General features: G+C 39.5%; 1 protein-coding gene across 14 annotated transcripts in view; it reads right to left on the bottom strand.

Annotated features, from left to right (window-relative positions):
• Window positions 1-508: 508 nt before the first annotated feature.
• The window catches only part of SOX6 (SRY-box transcription factor 6), a 538,119-nt gene continuing 513,803 nt past the window's right edge, over window positions 509-24,824 (bottom strand). For 10 of the 14 annotated variants that reach the window (XM_051967575.1, XM_051967573.1, XM_051967571.1 and 7 more), the window contains 3 exons: window positions 23,008-23,241; window positions 19,942-20,158; window positions 509-4,222 (listed from right to left, as the gene is read on the bottom strand). In XM_051967575.1, the coding sequence (XP_051823535.1) occupies window positions 3,919-4,222; window positions 19,942-20,158; window positions 23,008-23,241 (755 nt within the window). In that variant the 3' untranslated portion in view covers window positions 509-3,918. The remainder of the gene's footprint in view (window positions 4,223-19,941; window positions 20,159-23,007; window positions 23,242-24,824) is intronic. The other 4 variants (XM_051967576.1, XM_051967577.1, XM_051967585.1 and 1 more) reach the window with 1 other exon arrangement.

The following is a 24,824-nucleotide window of genomic DNA, read 5'->3' as shown; positions in this document are numbered from 1 at the left end:
TTCCTGCCGGTGCCCCAATTCCAAGTGATAGGGAAAAGTCCCATAAGTCCTCTTACAATGTGTAAATCATTTTCATCTGCAATGACGATACTATGAACTAATGGACACAAAAATAAGGAGTCTCATATTATTCAAACTATTTAGCATTGGGGTATGATGGGGGCAGAGCAGAGGGTGGGGCTTTATTAATGAGTCTAATCTTCAGAAATTTTTTTTTTTTTGCTTTCCAAATGCTATTCATGCTTTCTGCTATCAAACAGTAACAGGACTATTTCATGCATTCTGCTTGGATTCACAAAGCAAATTGAGTTTCCTACCAGCTATCCTGGAAATTTGGTATTTTCAATGTATCAACTTTCTATAAGGAAAAAAAAAAGTCTGTGTCTGTGGACGGTATCTTCTAAATTCAGTGAGAGCCCAAGTGAGGGGTCTTGCTATCCCAGCTATAGGTCCAAGCCTATGCTCTCACTGATCTCTCACTCTGATAATTCAGCATTTGCATGAGGTACAGTGACTTGTCAGCTTTTAATATGGACCAATATACATGGATACAGAACAGAAAAAGTAAATACATAACTTATACTTCACTAATTATTCATGAACCAAAAATAAAATTCTATTTCCTATGTTATATTTACACTTTAAAAAAAATCTAAAATGAGATGGTAGATTCATCAAAAGACTTTGTTTCGAGCCCCGATAAAAGTAAAATGAAGCTATCGCTACGATTGTCCTTTCTTAATTTCCACCGACATTTAGAGCCAAAGTTGGCTAATAAATACAATAAATTGCTTATGCGCACCATTGGGATCCAGATACCACCTTCCCGTCTGACCCAGCGAATGAATGAGACGTTTACAATCAGATCCTTCCTGAATAGCCTTTCATTTTTGAAGAACGTGGCTAGAAATGACCGAACCCCGGCGCTGAGGCGGGCAGGGGCTGCGGCTCCAACAAAGTGTTCATACACGCATGGATTTTGCATAAATAAATGAAATAACAAGACATAAAATGACTCAAATCCGGCAACTGCGGGGCAAGCCCACACGAGTCGAAACAGATGACTTTTGTTCATGTATTTTTCGTACAACAGTTTCACATTAGTCAGAAGTGATAAAAAATACCATTTATATCCAGTGCTTATAACACTTACAAAACAACATCTGTGAGTGTGTGTGTGTGTGTGTGTGTGTGTGTGTGTGTTTGTACTACGAGCAAAATCAAGTTTCAGTCCTAAAGAACAGTCCTTTGTTCTCCACCAGCCCAGAATATTATTTTGGCATGGTCATAAAAACAAAACAAAATTAACCAACTACTCTAAATGTTTGCCTTTGTGCAAAATTAATTACAGACGACACAATGCTAGCCATACAGCACTCTACCTATGCAACAGAACCAAGAAGGAAGGAGCAAGCAAGGTGTTGGGAAATGGGGAAGGGGAGGGAGTGGGTAAGAGAAAGAACTAAGGAGAGGTGACCAACTGGATAAATCAGTAAGACGATATAATAAATAGTCCATCTTTACTAAGTAATCCTCCTCCTCTTCTGAGCAAAAACGTATTCAAACAAAGTTCTGATCCCCAACTGATGTTAAGAACACAACTTGTCTATCAGTACCTATATTAGCTTATAGAGAGCGCTCACCAGCTAATGGGAGCCCAGAGCTCAGGCTCCCGTTGGCTAGACCTGTTTATTGCTATTGGGTATGGCCTTGGGTTTGGAGAAAATAAATACAAAGATCTGCTAGTCGCTTTCAAGTGATGAGATGGCTCAAGAAATCTGACAGCCCTGTTCCTATGCCCTCGTCATGGGTTTGTATTTTGTCCCATTGGGGATGAATAGGCCTGGTCGTTGGCTTTCTGAATGGAGAAAGTGGGGGGCAAGGCAAAAATAACTCATTGAAGGATATAGGAGAGGGCAGAGAACCAAGCTGTGGACCTAGGAGGGAGCTGGTATCATTGGGAGCCCGGGAGCCCTACAGCCAAGCAGGAGACCTCTCCAGAGATGAGTGCTGCATGTGCACGGTGAATTAAGTTCTGTACATTATCTCCCATTCTAGGCACACACAAGCACACACAAATACCCAAGGCTGGATGCGTGCACCCCACCTGCTGTAGAGATGGTGATCTATTTGTGGGGATGAAGAAAGCAGCCAAAGAAATTCTTCTACCTCCCCTTGAGCTCTTGGTTGCTTGGTTCTAAATGCAGGAGCTTCTCGCAAGTGAGTACTCTCCTTTTTTCCCTCCCTTTTGGCTCCTCCAGAGTTTACATTTCAGTCCCCAGATGCAACCTGACTCACTATTTACCTCTCTACATGCAGCATGGAGGCTGATGGGTGACTTCTCTCCATGTATGGGATTTTATGAACAAACCTGAGCTCCACACAGCCATTGGTTCTGCTGGTTTATTCTTTCTCTCTAGATCCTGGGTGGGTCCTGTAAGCATGGATAGGGATTTATCTTCTGGGTTTTCTTGTCTGTTCTCCTGCTGAGGAGGTCCTGAAGCCTGCCTCATCACTCCCTGCTGAGATCAGCTCCCATAGGATTTGGACATAGAATAGGAAGTCAGAAGGCTGGCCTGGTCAGCTATAAGGGCCTATACCTGGACAGCAAGTACACAGTCCTATAGCCAGTTACTGTAAAGAATAATTTTTTTTTGGCTTTTAAAAAATTAACTTGAATTATCATTATGTTTAAGAAATGCTTCCAGATGTTCTGGGGACATACAATCCTTGCATACATTTTCATGTCTGTAGCAGGTAATGGAGGACCAAAAAAAAAAGGGGGGGGGGGACTGGGAGGGAGGTTTGAGGATAGAAGGGTAGAAATAAGGATTGTTAAATTAATGCCACCAACAATGCTTTTTAAAATAAATAATCATTGGACCCTTGACATTCTGGAATGAATAAATTATTTAAGAGAAAATATGTTTAAGACTGAATGCCAGGGTTAAAGGCAAAGGGGTAATGGGGGTTGTGAGAGGCAGCCTCACACAGGGACAAGCAGCCTTGTTCATAACTGGTGATCGCTCTGTTGTGTGGACATCACATCACATTGTATGGTATCATGTCACACACTGATGGCACAGTAAGAGGCAAAAGCAGTTGGGTACATGCACGGTGGCAACCAAGCTCACTCCTTACAATATCCTGTCTCCAGATTCCTGAGTACTTTACCATTTTCTGGAAAAGAAAAAAAAAAAAAGGAAAAAAATACAACCTGTGGTTATCCTTTTTTTTTTTTTTAAGATGCCAAAGGATTGTCTAAGACTTTGCAGTGTCTCCCTTAAGACTTTCAAAAAAAATTTTTTTTAAGATTCAAGAGTGATGAAAAAGTTTGGCACATTAGAAGTTCAACTCTACACATGGAAAAATGGAATTCAGAGGCCTTTTTTAAGTGCTCTGCACGCAGCCGTGCTCGCGTGCCCGCAGACATTCTGCTCGCGTTCACAAGATGAAATCTGCAGTTGTTTGCTAACATAATTCAGAATAAAAACACATTCACAACCTGTAGGCCGGCACAGCATACCTGAGTGAGAATGTTTAACCCCATCTAAAAACAGTAACTTAAACCTTTATCAACATCCAAAAGAGAAAAAAAAAAAAAAAGACCAAAAAAAAAAAAAGTAAGACTGGTAAGACAGCTATAGATTCAGATAAGTTTTCAAGTCCCGATGTCTCATATTTAATATATGTCTTCACCTAAATAAAAAACAAACAAAAAAAAAACACAAGTTCATGAAAAATCAGGGAAAACTCCATCTGTCTCACACATTATGAAACAATTAAGACCATTCTGCTGATGTAATTGGGGAGCCACAAATGCATGCGGGCTCTTTAAGACTTTTTTTTTTTTGTTCAGGAAAAAAATAAAGAAGAAAAAAAACCCCAGTCTGAGCATTTTGATTCTGCAAACACTCCTCAGTTGGCACTGACGGCTTCGGGACCTTCGTTTTCACTGCTATAGTCTGATTTGGGCTCATCTTCGTAGTCGTCGTACATTTCCATGTCGTCGTCGCCGTTGATCATTTCGTTCCCGGCCAGGCTCCCGCCGTCCGTCTTCATGCCGTAAGTGCTCTGGATGACCGGCAGGCTGGGCTCCGGGCTGGCCGAGGTGCTGGAGCAGTCAGACGTCATCTGAGGAGATGGGGTGGTAGTTGCCATGGTAATAGCACCAGGATACACAACACCCGTTCCTGTAGTGATGGGAATCTGAGGCTGTTGCCTATATGAAAACGAGATTAAAAAAAACACACATATACAAGTCCATTTAGGTTTTCAGTGAGTGGCAAGTCTGCTGCTTCTACTTATTTCCCAGACGGCTATGGGGGTGCCGAGCTAAGGTACCTTTCCAATCATGGTGGAACACAGTATGATAAGTAGGGTTTTGTCATTTCTTAGTTTGGACCGTTTCCTCATCTGCAAATGTGGATTATAATCCTTACGCCACCGCCACCCCCTCACCAAATTATTGAAGGGAAAATAGAAATTCCAAGGCTGAAAATAGACAGGAAGTTTCCTGAAGTTTCTATTATTTCCCTAATCGGGAAACCAGCAAAGAACTTGGCATGTGTCGCTACTGAGGGTCCCTGGAGCTGGAGGAGCCAGTCGGCTTTGGAAAGCCTTGGCAGCTTCCTCTTTCGAAGCTCAGTCAGGACTTGAAAAGGCTACAGTGCTCTTATTATCCCCCAAAAAGTGACACACATTGCCCTCTACAAGGCTACGGAGTCTCTCTAAAGAGAAACTGATGGACAGCCACTGACCAAACCCCCCCACGGCTCATCAGATTCTAGCTTAGCTTGCAGGACCTTTGAGAAGGGCAGTTTTGGCTCCGGCTGGGGCATGTGATCACTTCAGTTTCTCAGCTGAACCCACAGATATTTTAACTGGGACTTAAGAAACAAGAAACTACTCCAGAGACAGAGAGAGTGGCCACGCTTCACTGACTTGAGACATTTTAGATTTCCTTATTAATGCATGTCACAGGAGTCTGATAAAGAGAGCTGGGATATACATCCCAAATGGGATGACCATCTCAAAAGAACAAGCCCAGAAATAACAGATGGGGTATAACTGTTAGAATGCTAGACTTGGAGTTAGGGAGACTTGGGTTCTAGTCCCACAACTGAAACTTAAAGCTGTGTGAACTAGGGTAAATCTCAGTTTCCTGATCTGTATGATGAGGAGAGGGTCAGGCTAGATGGATGTGCGAAGTGTTTGCTCCCAATGACCTATATTTGCCAAAATAGCTCTAACCCTCTAGTTTACTCTGGTTATTTTCAGTGCAAAAGAAAAAAAAAGAGAGAGACAAAGCCAAGTGATATGTGATTTTAACTATTGCAAAATAGATCCCCTGTTCCTGGCTCCTGTTCCTGCTCCTGCTCACACATCCCTATTCCCTGCTCTCACCCATCCCAACTCACTAAGCTTTGTTTTTGAAATGTAATAGAAATGTCACAATAGAACAGATACTTCACCACATCCTCCCAGAATGGGGAATATAATAAAGCAATAAGATCTTTGGATTCCCTCCTATAGGGTGCTGATCGCCCCAAGTCAGTCCATTTGACCAGCAATCATGTGGCAGTCTCTAGACTGTCTGCAAGAGGCAGAGAATAGAGAAGTCTCAGGGCCTAATTGAGAATATCTCATGAAATGTGGATTTCCCTCTCAGAGACACTGATACTACATCAGTAAAGTTGGAACTGCTGCCATTTGGGACAACGAGCACAAATTAAATTTCACGCTCACCTGCCCAAGGCAGCGAAGGCCTCATTAGGTTTGACTGAATTCTGATGATTGCTTCAAGAGTATTTTTGACTTATTCATACAATGAGTGAATTCAGTGAATTTCCTATGATATTAATTTTCCTATGATATAAATTTCCAATGATATTAACCCATTTTATGGGAGCTCACACTATGATGACCAAGAAACTGTGACCCAGACTTTGTCTCCTGTATTCATGACATCAAAGCCAAACTAAGATTTGTTATTCATAAAGGATGAGCAGATAGATCACTATCTTCAGCAATACCAATGAACATATCATCAGCTCTGATCATTTGTAGTTGAGTTTTGCTTACTGGACTATATGTTTTATGAGGACCTTTTTTACCTTCTGATTTTTGTTCTCTCTCCAACACCTAGTATGATAGGATTTAGACCATTTGTCATGAGCTCTCTCCTCTTCCCAACACCCCATTCATTCTCTCTTCCTTTGTTATAGTCTCCAATGAAGAAGTGACCATCCCTCTCCCCATAATCATTTCCTCTACATCAACTCTTGATTCCATTCCCTCTAATTTTTTCCTAGCAGATTGTCTTCTATATCACTTTTTTCAATCTTCGATCTTTGGCTAATTTATCATTTTCTTCTCCACTGCCAACAAGTCTAACCAAGTCTCCCCAATCTTGAAAAAACTCACTCATTAAACCCAACCATCCCCTCAAACTTTCGATCTCTACATCGCCTCTGTTTCAAGATTAAATTCCTAAAGGGGAGGAGGGGAAAATTGTCTTTCTTCCCCATCTACCCCCAGTCTCATCATGTCATTTCCATCCTTCTCCTTATCCTCAACTGTTTGCAATCTGGTTTGTGATCTCATTATTAAACTGAAACTGATCTATCCAAAATTACCAGTGATTTCTGATGACCTTTTTTTCCCCTCAATCCTCATCTTTCTCCACTCTCTGCAACACCTAATGCTATTGATCATTTCTATTCCTGGGTACTCTCTTCTCTTAGTTGGTTTGTTGGTCTTGTGACACTAATCTCTTAGTGGACAGAAATTGTTGCATTTTTAACTGCATTAAAAAAAAAACTTCTTGAATTAAGTGACATATTTCAAAGGTACAGACAAAGATCTGTAATTTTATCAGATTTATTTATATAACCTTCTATCATTGTACAGTACCAAATCCCTCTGCTTCATGGTAGTCTTTTGTGAGTTTCTGTACAACACCCCCCCCCAAAAAAATGCCATTCCTTGGCTTTTTATATGTGTTCCTCTGACAGGGCTTCTGAGAACCTATGGGCACCTCCACAGAATGGTATTTCACTGGAGGAAGATTTGAGAAGAGAATGGATATTTGAAAACACTTGTGATTTTTCTTTTTCAAGATTTGAGAAGAGCAGATGACTTCAATCATCAATTGAAAACTGATCAAATGATCAAAATACTCAACCCTCAATGATCAGAGCAATTAGGAGGAAAACACAAGATGAGAAAACATGATGTGAAACTGTTTCAAACTCATGTTAAGAAGACTTTCTCTGTTTGATAGAATTTGGCTATTAAATTTGCAGTGAAGAATAAAATAAATCAATAAATATGTGTATATCCATATATATTCTATGTATACATGTGTGCATGTGTGTGTATTTATGCATACACACATATAAAATCTGTTTATCTCATTCACTGACACAAGAGATGCACATAAAACATATCTAAAAATCCACTACTGAATTATATGGAGCTCAATGGAACTGGTCCCTTGCAATTCAAAAATCCTGTGATCTCTATGATGAAAAAAAAAAAAAAAAGAAGAAGATAATATTCCCAGACATGCAAATTAGAATGGCTTCTCTCTGGCAATGTTTTGATATTTACCCAGAACCCTTCAGGGGCCAAATGCTGTTAGAACTCATTTCCAAGAAGGGGAAAATTTAATGGAGGAGAAAAAAAGGACCTGAAGGACTAAAGTAGATACTGAAGCTGTTTTCCAAGAATTGAAGTCCCCTATTTGGTCAAGCTACAGCAAGAAGACAAAGCTGAGAGACAATTAGGATGGTAGGATTTGGGAGTCAGTATTATGGAAAGAAAACACATTGGGAGGGGGGCACAGTTAAGTGGTACAGTAGATAGAATACCAGCCCTGGAAGCAGGAGAACCTAAGTTCAAATCCAGCCTCAGTCTCTAACTAGCTGTATGACCCTGGACAAGTCACTTAAACCTGATTACCTCCCCCTTAAAAAGCATATTGAACTGAGAGTCAAGAATCCTGACTTCAAATTCTAGATGACCATACACAAAATCCCTTTCCTTCTCTGGGCATGTTTCCTCCTATAAAAAGAAGAATTCATAACTTTCCTCTAGTCACCCAGCTAGGAAAGTACCTGTAATATTGGGATGATAATATTTCTAGCTACTCCCCAAGGTTTTTGTATATTTCTATATCCTAAAGGACTACTGAAATTAGAATGATTAGCCCAGAATCTGTGATTTTACATATGTGGGTAATATCCCACATACAGACGTCTCTATAAATGGTCTTCATGTGTTGCTTTGACAAAAATCAAAACAAAAATATAAAGATAAGTAACTAAATGAACAGCTACGTTGTAGTTTCTATCCTACTTGGCTCAGTCGACCCTTGAGGAGCAAACAATCTATTACCAGGATCACAGCTGAAACCTTTCAAGCTTAGTAGGATATATTAGAGTTTGTGCTCTGCAGGCATAACCTTTGAAAACCCAGGGTTACCTTCAGGATCAGGCATTGGAAAATGACCTTAGTAGAACTAGTATTGCTGAAGGCCACCTATTCTGGAGCCAAAGGAATACAAACCACTATCATGGAGGAAGGCCCCGGGACTGATGGCATTCTCTGGCCTTTATCATTGTAGGCAAACCATCTGTTATCCAGATGGGAAGCCCTAGTGAACATATTCCAGGGCTCGTAGGGAAATCAGAGCTTGGGGCCCATGTGCAAACATCAGAAAGAGGACCAAAATTGTCCTGGGAAATCCCTTTGCAGTCTTTTCACCTACATGTCTTCCCCTTTGTTTTTAAAAGAAATGAAAATGAAAAATCTTCTGTGAACTAGGTGACCAGAAGGCAGGCAATGAGCACAGAAGGTTAGTCACTGACCCGAGAAGTTCCTTTAAAGTCAGTCAGTCTCTGGGAATAAAAACCATGACCCATTTCTGCAGAAACGGAGAGAAGGGTGGCCTGGTATGGTCTGGGTGAATCTAAGCTATCATTTGAGGAGTAGTAATGCTTCTGATAAAGGGACTCCATCTTCTCCCTTCCAGGACAGGTCATCCTTGGTGCCCGGTGGGAAGACAAACATACTGCTTTAAAGCATCTCCCATCTAATAGACAGAAAGCATCTTTCCTCTCATCGTCCCAGGAAAATACATATTAAAAAGATCATAGTGATGATGCAGGAGGAAAAAAAACGCTAGATAGGTAATAAGAAGGCTGAGCTGCTTTGCCACATTTAGCTACAGTATTCTCATCTGGCAAATGGATACAAGAAAACTCAGACCATTCATCTCTTGAGGCATCCCTTTGTAAATATTATTCACTATAGGAAAAAGAGTGAACACTTAAAACAGACTTCCACTGGAGTCTAAATGTGAGGGCAGATATCAGATCTGAGATTTCTTTGTACCTCTAGCAGGTCCTGTGACTAGGATGGTATAGTGGAGTTCAAAAGCTCTAGCCATGATATCAGAAAATTTGGATCCAAGTTTTAGATGCTCTATTAACTCATCAGCTGAGACAATTGAGATCATTTAATCTTTCTGTATATCAGATGCAATTAGAGAGGATTTGTGAGGTGCAAATGTGATTTAAAAAAAAACAGTAATAGCTATAATATAATTTATATGGCATTTTCAGGCTTACAAAACACATTAGGCATCTCATTTTATACTCAAAATAACTTCGGAAGTGAGACACTATTATTCCTCCCATTTTACAGATGAGGAAAATGAGATAGGAACAGATTAAGTGAGATATCCAGGATCATTCAATTAGTAAGTGTTGAAGGTCACATTTGAACTCAGGTCTTCTACGGGTCCAGTGCTCTGTGCACTGTGGCATCACCTAGCAGCCACTAATAATATAATGCAACTAAGGAATTTTATATTAGCTAATATTATTTTCATTATTATTACTAATAATTCATCATACTATGGATTCTTTCTGCATGAAGAGAATCAGAAAGGGCAGGGGCATAGCAAATACCAAATCTAACAAAACCATTGCCAATACTGGAAATAATTCAGAATTAACAGTCTATTTGAAGTCGGTTGATCAACTAATTAAAGACAAAAAAAATTAACAGCAAATCAGTGGGCAGGATAAAGAGAAGATATTGCATGCAATTACAACAGCTCTGGCTTGACCTATTTAAACAAGCTGTTGACTCTGAAAAATGGGACATTGATAAATAGAATGTTAGGAGTCTAACGGCTTTCCCATTTTGGCAATATCATAGCTATAACCTAACAATGAGTTAGCGTAGAGCTGTTTGAAATGGAGAGTGTGGCAGGGTGGGAGGGGAAGAAGGGGGGAGAAATATTAACTCTGCTTTTCCCACTTTGGTTTTAGCTAGAGTGACAGGGTTTAGGGAAGAGGATTCCAGAGCCTTCTTGACTGGATCATAGACTGAGCACTGAAAGGGATCTTGGAAGGGATCATCTAATCAACATTTTACATAAAGAATGGAGACTAGAGGAAATAGGTGACTTGCCCAGAAACTCACACTAGAAAATACCTCAGAAAGAATTTGGATTTAGTTTCCAGAGTCAGACAGCTTTCTATTCCTAAAAGAGCAGGCAAAGCTTAACTCAAAACTGGTTTATCCTTCAAAAAGCAGGGAACCTCAGATGAGGCATAGGGCTTTTAAACTAGAAAGTCTCAAGAGGAAAGAAATAGGAATAAGATTCACCAAGAAAGAGCTCAATATGTGGCCTGAGTGAGTAATGAAGTGTCCCAGTGAGGGAAAATGGTTCTGGTCTGGGAATCAAAATCTGAGTTCAGATACTGACTTTGCCCCTTATATGATTCTGGACCAAAGTCATTTCATCATTCTGGACCTCAGTTTCCCTACCTGTAAAATGAGGGGTTTCATTAAATAGCTTATAATATCTTTTCTGTCTGAGTGCCATGATAGAAAATATGGACCAGTATCTACAGAGATCAGAATGGGGTTTCCACCTCTTTCTCTGTCACTGTCCCTTTCATCCCACCCCCACTCCTTGCACTTTTCCCTCCTCCTCTCCTTGCCTATCTCTTTATGCTTCTTTCTCTTTGTCCTTCTCTCTGTCTCTTTCCCTCCCTCCCTCTTTCTTCTCACACTTTCCTTCCCCCCTCTCTGTTCTTCTCTCTCTCTCTCTCTCTCTCTCTCTCTCTCTCTCTCTCTCTCTCTCTCTCTCTCCCTCCCTCCCTTCCTCCCTCCCTTTCTTTGTCCCTCCCTTCTTTCTTTCTCTTCCTCCCTCCCCCCTCTTTCTTCTCACTTTATCCTTCCCCCCTTTCTTTGTCCTTCTCTCTCTTTCTCTCTCCTTCTCTCTCTCTCCCCCTCCCTCCTTTCCTTTCTTCTTTCCTCCCTCCCATCTTTTTCTCTTTCTTTCCCTCCTTTTTTCTTTTTCCACCTTCCCAGAGATGGTTGGTGTTTTGTCCTTTGTTCTGGAAGAAGACCATGATATATAAGTGAATTGGATTTAAGTGAGGAAGAACTGCGCAAGGTCACCTGCCTCATTTTCTCCTCCAGAGTCATCTGGGTCCAGTGGCAAAGATATGTGCTACTCTTTCTCCTCCCTCTCCCCTTCTTCCTCAGGAACAGAGCAGCAGTCAGTCTGCAGAACAGCTTTCTCTTGACTAAGCTCTCCCTGGAGAGTCAGGTGTCAGCCCTTCCCTTGCCCTTTAGGCCCTTCCTAATGAGTAAAAAGGCATCTCCTCTTTTCTCTCTGCTAGGAGACTGTGTGGCCACACAGTTTATCTTATTCACCAGAATGCCTATGATAGTTACAAATTATAAGATTAACATATTAAGGACATTTTGATGAATTTACACATTTGTTAATAAACTATTTTTTTTCAAAAGGCTTTCTTTTTCTCTTTAACATGGCAGGGGGAGAAGAGGTGAAAGTAAGAGAAAATGGATTTTGTTCATTGAAAAAACAATTAAACTTTTTAAAAGTCTATGTGCTTATCAGTACTCATTAATATGAATCCAGCCTACAAAGCACATTATTACCTTTTATTTTAGAAGATTCTCGGGAATAAAGCAGGACAGTTTAAAAAAAAACAGATTTTTAACAGATTTGCTGAAGGAATTGAAGGAATAACTTTGATATATGGGGTCAGGAGAGAGAGGTGAGGGGTAGGGAATGGCTATTACAATGAAAGAGTAAAGACAGATTATTTCCTATGAGTAGAAAAATTTAACCATTGTAAAACAATTGGCAATGAAGAGGCCAAAGTACCCAGAAATCTCAGCCAACTAACACGATCTCCAAAAGCCCATTAGCCAAGGGTAATGCTGGCTTTGGGAAGACAATGTATCACCTCACCAAAGCAATAGAAGAGGGAGAGAAAACTGCAGAAAACTTTCTATTATGGCTTAGCTAAACCAGATAATTCAAAGAGCATGAAACTGAAAGGATAACAAATAGATGTGGGAAGGAGCAGATCTGCCTGTGTTTCTATAGTAACCTATTCCCATCATTGATGTCAATAGAATTACACACTTGCATTATAAGACTTCAGTCTTTGCTCTGCTCTACAAGTAACTGGAAATAGCACTAAAAAAATAAGAAATAGCAGCTAGCTCTCACCAATTTTATACAGAAGAAATTCTTCCTGGAAGCTAAATAATTTTAAAGACATTCAGGAATTTTCAAGATAACTTAAAAAAAAAGATTTCAAAAGAATGTAAAGTACCATAAATAATATTATTACTAAAAAATAAAAAGGGGGAATGAGAAGACAATGCAACTACAGAACCATATGCCTACTTTTATATCTCTATAATATCTTTATGAGATTGGTCTTCATATGTATTAAATGTATCTTTGATGAACATATGGTGAGGGACACAGGCAAAATTTCAGACAATTCTTTTTTTTCAAACAATTCTTTAGAGCAGATCATATCTGCACTGCCACAAAATTTTAATCTTCTATTTGTGGATCACAAAATAGCATTTGACTGCAATGAGTAAAACATAGCCCAAAGTTATCCTTTCCAACAAAAGTGGCTCCCATATATATGTTAATGGCATGCAAGTTTCCTTGATAATTGTAATTGTAAAGAACCTTCTTCAATGATCTTATTCATTGAGCTTGAGATGGAAAAAATATATTTGTTAAAGATATCTGCTATTGTCCCAAGGATATTCTGAGCAAGCTCCGAACAGGAGAGGAATTTCCTTTGGATGGAGAGGTTCTCCAGATATACCTGTTTGCAGATTACATTGTGAAGAGCAAAGGAATACTACTCTCCAAGGAGCTAATTTCTTTTTTGTCATTTCAGTCAATTCCAACTCTTTTTTACCTCATTTGGGGTTTATTTGACAAATATACTGGAAAGTTTGCCATTTTTTTCTCCAACTCATTTTACAGATGAAGAAACTAGGCAAACAATATTAAGTCACATGCCTAGGGTCAACATATTTAGGAAGTATCTGAGACCAGATGTGAATTCAGGAAAGTAAGTTTTCCTTACTCCAAGCCCAGAACTCTACTCATTATACCACCTAGTTATCTTTCTTAAGGACTATATACTCACTCAAAACAAGTTAGCAGAATAATCACATAGGGAAACCAAAATTAATAATAATAATAATAATAAAAACAAATGGATGGCAACTACATTTTGTCCAAATAATTGCATGTAGTTAGATGAGCTAGACCATGACTATATCTAAGACAAGTAGTATAGATGGACAATGAGTAGGTCCAAATAGTAAGTTAGATAGTATTTTGGAAATAAAGCAATTATTTTCAATGGTTTGAAATTGTTCTCTGATGCCAAAGCTTTTTTTTTTTAATCTCAATATTCTCCCCTGATATACTACCACTGTGACTCTTGCTAGATTGTTAGAAATATCATGATATCAGAATCTAAAGAACAATAGAATTACACAAGGTAAATGTATGGGGGTTGCACCAATGATGAGGACCCACATTCCAGAAGTGGGATCAGGATCTGTAACAGTAATCTGAAAAGAGGGGAACTGCTCAAGGAGAAAAAGAGAGGGATTACGGATGATTTGCCAAAGAGTTGCAGAGAGCCATTCAAAATGTTCAGAGATCCAGAGATAGGAATCCACTGTTGAGCAAAGTCTTCTCTACAAGATTTATGGATAAGAATCTCATTGCATGGATTATGATACGAAAGGAATAGCCACAATGATGAAATCACAGATGCATCAAAATATTCATTAGCTAATATGGATCCACTGGTAGCAAAAGACCAAGGGGAGCTGTGACTTGCCCAGGGCCCAATGGATATTTAGCAAATCCAAAATTTGAATCTACTATTTCACTATTTACAATGACTAAAAACTTGTGAAGGCTCTTATGCCTCTGAAACTCTAGAAAAGCATGGATCTTGCTATCACCAAAGAAGGCTGTGAAAAGTGAGAAAATAGAGCTATTTCCCCCTTGGGGGAAAAAAAAAAGCAATAGAGTAAGACAGTGAAGTATAACAGAGATAGGATCTATGAGTGATGTACATCAATGAAATGAATATTCTACACTAGTGATATTAGGGATCTTTGAAAGGCTACAACACTATACTAAATATTGTGTATATGAGACCATACAAGCAAAGTACTTTGCAAATCTAACAGTATTAGACAGAAATATCAGATTTTATGACTGTCATCATCACCACCATCAATGTTAAGGAATCATGTCATGTATCTCTGTCTGTTCTTTCCCCTAGATCAAAAGCCCGAGATCAATTTTTGTTAATTCACCATTTCTGTCTTCCATTGTGTCTTATAGAGGGCTAGGCCCATGGTAGATGACACAAAAAAATATTTTCTAACTGAGTAAATGATTGACTGAAAAATGTTTCCAGCAAGCCCCAGTTGGTACATGAGGCCTCAGCCTATCAGAAATTACTCTCCTAAAATGTTAATTTCCAGATCAGTTGGCAAGGCTGGGATCCAAACTTCAGATTTCATAAATAGGGGATAGGTGGCAGGTAGCAGGTCTTCAAAATTAGGAATGAACACATCAAAATCCAAGTGTACGCTGCTTCTGAGAAGTCATGCATATAGCAGTCATCTGCAGAGATGGGCAAGGATACTTACCTGCAGCAGAAGCAATTGGCAAGGACCCTGATGGGAGCCAAGTACTGCAGCAGCGTTTCCAGATCATTAGCATTTTCCTAGAGAGCTGTCTAGCTTTGGCCTGTAGCAAAATGAGCTATGTGTTTAGACAGGCAGATGCCTATAGTTTGCTGACCCTTTGAGAGACTCTTCCACGTCGGGTCAAGAAACAAATGTTGCCTAGTTCCCTACATCAGGAAGAAAATCAGATTGTACCATGTCTCTGAAATCACCACTATAGAGAAGACCTGAATAATAGTCATCTTTCAGAACTCTCCCTCCCAGGTTTGACTTCAGCCCTCGAGACAGGATGATAATGTGGTTATAAAGAGTCATTCAGAACGGTGGCTAAGGATACGTTTCAGACATGTATGCTGTGGTTAGAAACACCTTAAAGACTCCATTCAGTGCCTTTAGGAGTAAGACACAAAGTGCTAAGTGTTCGATTCACTTATGGATAAGGAGAATATGATTTTTTTAATTTCATAGAAATTAGAAATGTGAAAAGTACTGAATGGGATTATTTTTCTTTTGAAAGACAGGCTACAAAAATGGGACTACAGTCAACAAAACCATATATTTTATGGTTTCTAGATCATTGCCTTAGATCCAACATGAAGCCGTAAGATCTTTGAGGCCATCTATACCAGGGATCCCAGGGGTCCATGGATGGATTTCAGGGGATCTGTGGACTTAAGCTGAAAAATAATTGCAGCTTTATTTTTACTAACCTCTAACTGTAATTTAGCATTTGTTTCAATTATTTAAAAACTTTATTATTTAAAATTTATTTTAATTATTTAAAATTATTTTAAGAAGAGGTCCAATGCTTCCAAAGGTTACGTGATCTTTCTTAAATCCCAGTTCCAAAAATCCAAGGCTGATTAAAGATTGAAATTATCGAAGAAAAATCTGAAGCTAGCAAAAGAATATTTCAAATTTACTAAATAATGAAGATGATTAGAGGAGGCTCTTAGAAAATACAAAAATCCCCCAAAATAAAATTTCCCTTAGTATTAAGCAGTGCTTTCTTCAGGAATTATACATTCCGATGCTTCTACTCCCCAAATCTCATATGCTACTTTGCCTGAATCTCTCCTTTGCATCTAACATTCTCTTGTATCTTTGTGGCTTACTTATCTGTGTCCATCCTTTACATTTATCTTACTCTCATATCATAGTTATTTGTGTGCTTATCCTTTCTCTCACCTCTCTCTAATTTCCTCCAGATTATAAACTCCTGTGTATTTTTGCAGCACTCTACCTAGCACACTGTTTGGTATATAGTAAGCAATTAATAAAATACTTATTGAAATGAATTGAATTGAATTGAACTGTAACACTCCAGGAAGGGAATTATATCCAGGATATGGTCTGACTCGTTATTAATAAATTCACCTAATAGTAGTTATTTTTCTAAAATATTCTCAAAAGGTTAAGGGGAATTATTGAAAAGAGGAACCTCTAAGCAATTAGTTATTTGAATGGTTAGAAAAAGACATGCTAGTGTTTGCCTTTTCTATGTAATTTTTATTAGCTTGAAAGTTATATAAGTCTTCCCAACAAGCAGCTATAAATATTGATCCTACCCCCCATCCCATCAAGAAGTCAATAGCAATCTTTGGATTTCATGTTTGTTTTTTTCTTCTACTCTACTTGTAACAACCTCACATCTAAGGAAGGTCAATTTCAAAAGATTAACTTAGGGAAGTTAATAATCTATCAAGTACAACCATTTGCAAGAGTAAAAGAAATTGGAAACAGAAATCCTGCATGGTGATTTTGGATTTAAATGGCAAGCCAATATTAGAAAGGGATAGCAACTGAGCTAGAATCAGAAAATGGCAAAAAAAAAAAAAGGAGAAATATAAAGGATCTGACCCTTTGTGGAAATCTATCAGCATAGCCCAGTTGATTATGGGACCTTATTCTCCCAGATCTAAAATGGTCTTTCCTAGAGGGAGTATTCCAGATAATCAAGAATGTTGTTCCAATGTTCTAAGGTGTTCCCCCCTTTCCTGTTCAAATAAAAACCTTGGGCTGTCCCCCAAGTTCTTGGGATCTCTGTCCATGATGGTCAGGAAAAATCCAAGGCTGATGCAAAGTTAGTTTACAAGACAGTTTCACTTCATGGGAAAATGAAGCAGAAACAGTTTTATAGGGAAAATCCTGCACAAAAAGTTTGAAGTGTTAAGATTGGATCTTAGCTTTACCATTTGGTGATATTAAGTACACTTGTTTCTTTATGTCTAAGACTCAGTTTCCCTTCTAGAAAACGAACTCAAAAAGGACTTCATTCTATGATAATTATGGTCATGTGCATAGGAATTGGCTTACTGAACTTGACTTTTCAATTCATTTTTATGCATTTGTAAGCAGAGAGGTTTTTAAAATATTACAGGGTTTTTTTTTTTTTGGTGGGGGGAGGGGTGTGTCTGTCTGTCTGTTTGTTTTCACACTATAATCCCTGTTATTAAGGAATCCTAAGGACCGGTGGGTCACTTGCGCTCAGGACTATAAAGCCCACTGAGGGTCCTCACTAAGTCTGACAACCCAAGAAGTGTGGAGCCATCAAGTTGTGGAAGGAGGGAAAAACTAGCCCGGGATGCACAAGGAAACAGTCAAAACTTTCATTCCATCAGCAGTTGAGCTGAGCCTCTGAATGAACAATGCATTTCCAATCTGAGCAAGTTCAGGAGGTCTAGTCTCAAAACAAACAAACAAAAACATTTTTTTTCTTCAGATAGTATCTGTGTTGGGGATTTGGGGAGGGGGCAGTCAATCAAACTCCTCCAATGCCTTCCAGTCATGGCTATTAGAAACACCTCTTAATTTATGCTAATGGAAAATAACTACAACACAACTTCCTTAACATGCTGATGTTTTTATTGGAGGTTGTGCCTGCTCTGATGAGAGATACCTTGACCCAGGAGAAATGGTTTGCTCCATAGCACAATTATATCTACTATGTACTACCCCAGGCAATCCCCTCTTCGCTTTCCTTTTTCCTGTAAAATAGTAATAATAACAGCACCTACTTCCTAGGATTGTTGCAAAGATCAAGTGAGTTAGGAAGCATAAAGCCCATTGCAAACCTTGAAGTACTCAATAATTGCTGGCTATTATTATTATTACTATTTCTCGTGATATTTTCATGCATGATATTTTACAACCCACTTTTATTTTGTTTGTTTTTTTTTCATCTAGGGCTGAGCTAACTCTCCCAACCATTTTTAAGTCATCGGCTCAGATGCAAACTCTTCAACATCCCTTATGATCCTGAAGTTAATTTGCTGTTCCCTGGATTACGTTTCTTAACTGTTCTTACAAACAGAGAAATAGCTCCCTATTTCTTCCCCTGGGATATCTCTTTTCTCACTGCACATTTAAGTTTAGTCTGCTTCTTCCTATGGCACAGTCCTGAGATTCAGTTCTGCCTAAGGTTAACAGCAATGAATGGGACGCCTCTTGTTGCCTACTCTTATTATATTCCTGCTTCCAGACCTCTCCCAAGGGCTGCTCCAGTCAAAGATTAGTGCTTCTGAAACTGCTGTTTCTGGCTTTAGCTGTAGCGCCTGTCCTCCCATCCCTCCATTCTCTGCTGGGCCTCCCTAGGGAAGAGAGGCGTCGCGCCCCTTCGATCTGGGGCAGCTAGCCATCTGTACTGCCATTCAGTTCCATGACTGCGGTTACCGGGGGACCATCGGTAAACAGCTTCTCTCGGTGCAGACAGTAAGTCAGCCAAGTCAAAATTTATACCAGAAATCTATTACCTAATTCTTAAACAGAATGACATAAAATCGTACTCCCAGATATCAAAAACATGTCTAGTTCCTGATTTCAGCAAGAAAAATCCACATTGTTGCTGCCTCCACCGCAGAATAATTTACTGCAACAGGAGTCCGGGATTCTGAGCCAAAAACTGAGGGCCCCCATAACCGATGTCAAGGTCAATTATCTCGTGGTAGAGCCCACAACAAAAGCAGACTATTGTGATTAGACTCCTAAGCACAATGCAGGGAACCTAGAAGGCTTCTGGGGATTTTGTAAGGCTCAGGGGTTTTTTGTTTGTTTGTTTGTTTGTTTTAAATAATAAACTCTCAGAAATATCCCGTGTGGGTACCAACCATCTTAAATTCATTTAGACAGTGAAAGGGACACTCAGTCCAAAAGGAGTTTCTGTAGGCTTCTTTGTGAAAGTGGCTGCCACAATACAGAAGCCAAGTGTGCACACTTAAGATTGAATGAATTTAAGTCACCTATAAGAAATTAATGAATAGAGAAAGTCCAGGCTTGGAGTGAGGAAGACCCTTTTATCCCGATTCATATTAGCTGGGTGACCAGCTTATCCTTTCAATGCCCCAGGTGGCTTTCTGAGATTATAAATTACAGAGGAGTTGCCCTTCTGCATCAGAGGAGGGAATGTGCAAATCTAGAGTGCATCACATTAATGAAATAATCTATCAGGACCAGAAAAAACCCAAACCTGAATCAGAACAGAGCCTAATCAGTAGTGCCATCTCCAAACACTCTCAACTCCTTCCTTCACCTATTTTTCTGAGGAAGACTATTTTGACCTTCATCCCTGGTTGCCAGTATCCTCCCCTGCTGAAATGACTTTTTTACTGTTTTTTTAAACTTTCTTCTTATCTGTCTCCACATGGTCCCACTCTTCCTTTAACTCCTCCATTCCCTCTCCCAATGTAAGATCCCTGAAGGTAGGAGCAGTTTTTTGTTGATGGCTCTGTCCCTAATGCCTACAGTAGTGAGTGCCTGTTACCTAAGTTATTTAAGAAATAAAAGAAGGGGCTTCTAACTGGGCTCCAAGTGGAAGAAAAGCTCTTGCGGTTGAGCCACAAATCTTACCCTACAGTGAAGAATTGTCTCATCTCCTGTCTCCGAGACCTCATCAGCTGTTTGTACTCTCCGATGCGGAGTTTTTTGCCGTCAACAATGCAGGTGCGTTTTGGTCGGGGTTTATACTTGTAATTTGGGTACTTCTCTAGGTGGATCTTGCTTAGCCGGGCCTGCTCTTCATAATACGGTTGCTTCTCTTGGTTGGACATGGATTTCCAGCGAGAACCTGTACACAAAATATCACTGAGGTCCCATGGAAAAATGAGGACATTCTGGGCTTCAACTACTCCATGGCATCTCTCAAGACCAGCTACCCCAATTCTTCCAAAATAGGACTAGAGACTACAGTGTGGTCCATTCTATAATCATCTGTCTCATTATTGTCATTTTTCATCTTTGAATCCCTGACACTGAGCATGGGGATTTATGCATTATAGATACTTAATAATCCTCAGTTGAACTGTCATTTCCCCTAATCCAAAATTAGAGTCACACTATACAATAGCCTTAATTCACAAGACCTCTGCATCTCTGTTCCAATCCTGAATTATCTATCTGCCACCTCCCTGGAGCCTTTTTTTTTTTTTTTTTTTTTTACATAAACTGATAAAGGAGGCTATGCGTTCTTTAGAGTGGCCCAGGAAGCTCAGGATGAGCTCACTTGGTTCCAGAAATATAAATGCTTCTCACATACGGAGATCCAGGGCAGGACAGGCCCACCCTTTGAAAGGAGGCCAGCAGATGTTGACATCCTAACAGATTTAAAACTCTGCTGTCTGGATATATTGTCTTCTTTTGACCACTGGTAATTAAAAAACCTGAACTCTCCTGAGGAAGTTTTAGCTCAGGAACCGGAAAGCACAGTTAGGGTTATATATACCACTTTCAAGGATTATAAACGTTCATTCATAGCTACCCCAATAAAATGACTAAAAATTTTAATACAGTTTATACAGGAAGAGGTAGAAGTATTCAGATCTCTAATAATGTTTATAAGGAATCATCTAAACACTTGACAAGGAAGGGATGTGTTTTGTTTTTTTTTTTTTAAGTATAGCAAATTGCATTTTGTGTGTGTGTGCTTCCCTGGGGAAGAAAGCTGTTGCAGCTGGGAGGACAGGATAGCAGCAACTCTGTCCCTATGTAAACAAATGGAAAAGTTGTACAAATAGTGTCTGTAACCAGGAGCACCCTAGATCTGCCCTGCAGTATGGACCTTGTCCCCTCTTTCCTTAGGATAGCGGATTAAGGTGTTAAGAGTCTCCGCAGATAGTTTTTTGTGTGCTAGTCTAGCCTCTGGCAGGTTAATGCCATGCCTAACAGATAGAGTATTTCTGGCACTCCTGAAATATTTATGCCAAAAGTTTACATTTTAATGAATACAGTTACTATACTCCTAATGGTTTTTTCACAGAATGCACACAAATAATATAGATTCTCCACAGCTGCCAAATTTTAAACAGGGCAGGTTTTATACCCAACTGAAAGCCTATTCATGTTGTTGCTGAAATGGCAGGCTAAAATTATGAAAACTTTCAGGCAAGATATTGAACTTTAGGACAGAGAAACATTGATTTCTAGGATGTTTTGCTTACAGAAAAAATATATATACACACACATATTTATATATCAATGCAGTCCATTTCAGTTAAAAGGGGTCTAAGTTTCAAGACCATAGCATCCATACATATCTCTTAATTGAGTGCTGAATTTTTAAAAATACTTTATTGTTAGTGACATTAAAAAAAATCTATCTTTAGCTTAAAAGGCTATAAGGACAAGCCTGGGTTTTAACTTTTCACCACTCTTCATCCTGATGTATGTTTCTAATTTGCAAAGAGGTCATTGACTCACACTGTCTCCGAATTAAGTTAAATTATTTATCTAGAGGCAAAACATGTGTATTTGTATATGTCCCCAATCACTGATATTTATTCAGGTTAAATATTTATTGCTTTTGAACAAAACATTTAAAAAATTAAACCACAGTTTCTGGCTCTAAATGTGTTTAAAGCATCTTAATCTGCTTCCTTGGGAAATCTGTCACATCATGACAATTTAAATAGAGCAGTGCTTTCTGTTGTTTTTTTTTCCTCCCTTAAAAAGGAAACATGTTGACTCTAATGCGACATATTGAATAAAATATGTTCAATATGTTGGGCATAATAATTCCAAACTGAAGGAGTTAATTTAGGAAGATTCTACCCTGGTTGGCCAAGGCAAATGTTGAGTCAACCTTAGGCAGCTTGCTTTACATTATGGAAGGGTGCCGCACCAAGGGCCTTTGACCTGCTGTCTGGATGCTCCATTGGCAATTATGGAATTGGGACTAGTCATGTCTTATTAACACGAGGTAACTGTATTTTACAAGTTTTCCAAGTTATCAGTAGAGGCACTGTTTAGCGCTCCATGAATTTCACACCCTCTCTGTATTCTCAAGCGGTTTCTGAAGAGCCGCTGTGATGGGGTATATTACAAGGAATTATTGTAGCAGAAAACTGTAAGGTCTATAAGTGTTCTCAAGGCTTTGTGGCAGCCTGTGAATTTTTCACGCAGGATCTCCCTGCCCTACCTCTACAAAGAAGAGGGGGGGAAATCTTTTCCCTCACTCCTGGGAGTTACTTTATCAGCAGAAAGCTCAGGAATCCTAAAATGCATGGAGGCAAATGATAACAACACTGCTTTAAAAAGGAATTCTCCATCTCGGCCACTCTGCAAAAAGAGCAAGATGGGCATGTGAGGTATGTTTGTGTCGCTGCCACTGAAGACGAAGACAATGGATTGCTTGAGCTCAAGAGGTCTGATCTGCATTAGGGAAAGGAAAGAATAAGGGAGAAAGGAACAAGGGAAGGGAAAGAGAAAGAAATGGAAGAGTACTTCTCTCACCTATTGCAATGGCACAGAGGCAAACAAGCAAAGGCCATAGTTTCTTGCAGTTTCTTGCACTGTCATTCCTTGGAATGAAGCTAACCCAAAACCTCCTTTTCCTTCCCATTCTTGGTTCACTCCCCTTCCACAATGACTTTCCTTCCCCACCAAGCAATCACTGAGAAGGAAGGCAACTTGGGTACTCACCTAGAATCTTACTAATGTTGGAGTTGTGCATATCAGGGAAGGCTTGAAGGATTTTCCTCCTCTCGTCCTTTGCCCAAACCATGAAAGCATTCATTGGTCGCTTGATGTGTGGTTCGGTGCTAGCCCGACCCCGGGCATCCCTGTAGACTCGGGCTTCAGCCACCGTGGCACCTCCTGTTGGCCAACAATAATACTGCTGTAGTTTAGCTGCAGAGCCATTCACGGCTTTACTTCCTGGAATGTCAGGGCATGAAGACACAAGATGGGTGCAAAGCATTATTAGCTGGATTGCAGATCTAGGCCTGGCTCATTTGTTTTCCCTGTTCTACTACCTTCCCCACCTTCAGCTTCTATACAAACTCTGGCCACCTAAAGTAGGGCTGGAGGTTATTCTCCTTTCCGGCCTTTGAATCCTTGGTTTCCTTCCAGATCCAGCTCAGAGGTCACTCCCTAACTTGGGATATGGGTACATTTTCTTTTAAAATACAGCTTGAAAACTGTATGTCAGCCTATAAGTTTGTATATTTTATTTCATGCATTGAAAAACATTAATCTGCAAAAGAGTCCACAAGCTTCACTAGATCGCCAGAGGGGTAAGGTTAAGAATCCCTGCTAAGTACAAAAATAGTAGAAAAATAAATCAAAGCCTTTCCTAATCTCATTGCTGGTGCCTCCTCTAAAAATTACTTTGTACATATTTTACTTACAGGTATACGTGTTGTTTTCCAAAGTAAAATGTAAGCTCCCTAAAGGCAGGAGTTTCTAGACCCAATAGCCACCCAGCACAGTGGGAGGCACTTAATAAATTATTACTGAACTGAATTAGACTGAAATATGGCTGCTGAACAATGTTGTCCAATTACATATGTATCAGATTATATACATATACATAAACATATATATATCACAGGCCTGTGAATTCAATAAAGGGAATGGTGGCCATGTCTGAATGATCTTTGTTTCTCTTTCTTGGCTGAGCAGTCTTTTGCACATAGTGGTTGACAGAATGAATTCCAATAGATCATCTTCCTGATGTCCCAAAGTACAATTAACCCAGCAGAACAAGCTCCCATATTTCCTTTATAACTGGTGCATGTTAGAAAAAGAAAGTGTGTCACGCCACAACCCTCTTAGACTGCCTCTCGCAGAATCTTTGTCTTCTCAAGTTGCCTTGTAAAATTCCAAAGCAAAATAAATGGCTTTGTTTTTCCCATAACAGTCATATTTTTCCAGATAAGAGTAGAAGGAATCCCTTCATTTCAGGGCCTCTAGGGTCTTACTTTTGATGTTGTTTTTCTGCCACCTTCTGCCTGGGAACCATGTCTAAGATTGTTTTAAGCCACTGATGGACCGGACCTTTTTGATTTAGTAGACAAAAGTACTTGCCCCTAGTCTGCTCTAATGTCTAGGATCAAGTATGATACCCCCAGAAACATTGAGGCCAGAAGGCACAGAGATAGAGAACATTGGAATTTGAGGCAAAGGCTCCCTATAAATTGAATGGTTTTGTTGAAGTTATGTCGAAATTAACACTCCCTTTTTGCAATCTCTTCCCCAGAGAGTATTATTTCCTAAGTTCAATGAGCTCTTTAATAATCGATAGATTGGAAAGGACTGAAGTATCCCCTACAATCGTCCTCTTTCGTAGTATTAACTGTATAAATGAAAAAGATTTTAGAACAAGTACTATGCATATTATAGAAATAAGTTTCTGCCTCTCCCTGATAAATGTTTTGGTTTTTCACTATTGAGAAACCAAAGTTCTCAGTTGTATTGCAGCATATCACCCCCAGAAACCCAAAGGGTGAACTGGCAAA

The sequence above is a fragment of the Antechinus flavipes genome, chromosome 6 (genome assembly GCF_016432865.1).
Source record: "Antechinus flavipes isolate AdamAnt ecotype Samford, QLD, Australia chromosome 6, AdamAnt_v2, whole genome shotgun sequence".
NCBI classification, from domain to species: domain Eukaryota; kingdom Metazoa; phylum Chordata; class Mammalia; order Dasyuromorphia; family Dasyuridae; genus Antechinus; species Antechinus flavipes.
The sequence above is the reverse complement of the archived record's forward strand: the minus strand, read 5'-3'. Positions and strand labels throughout refer to the sequence as shown.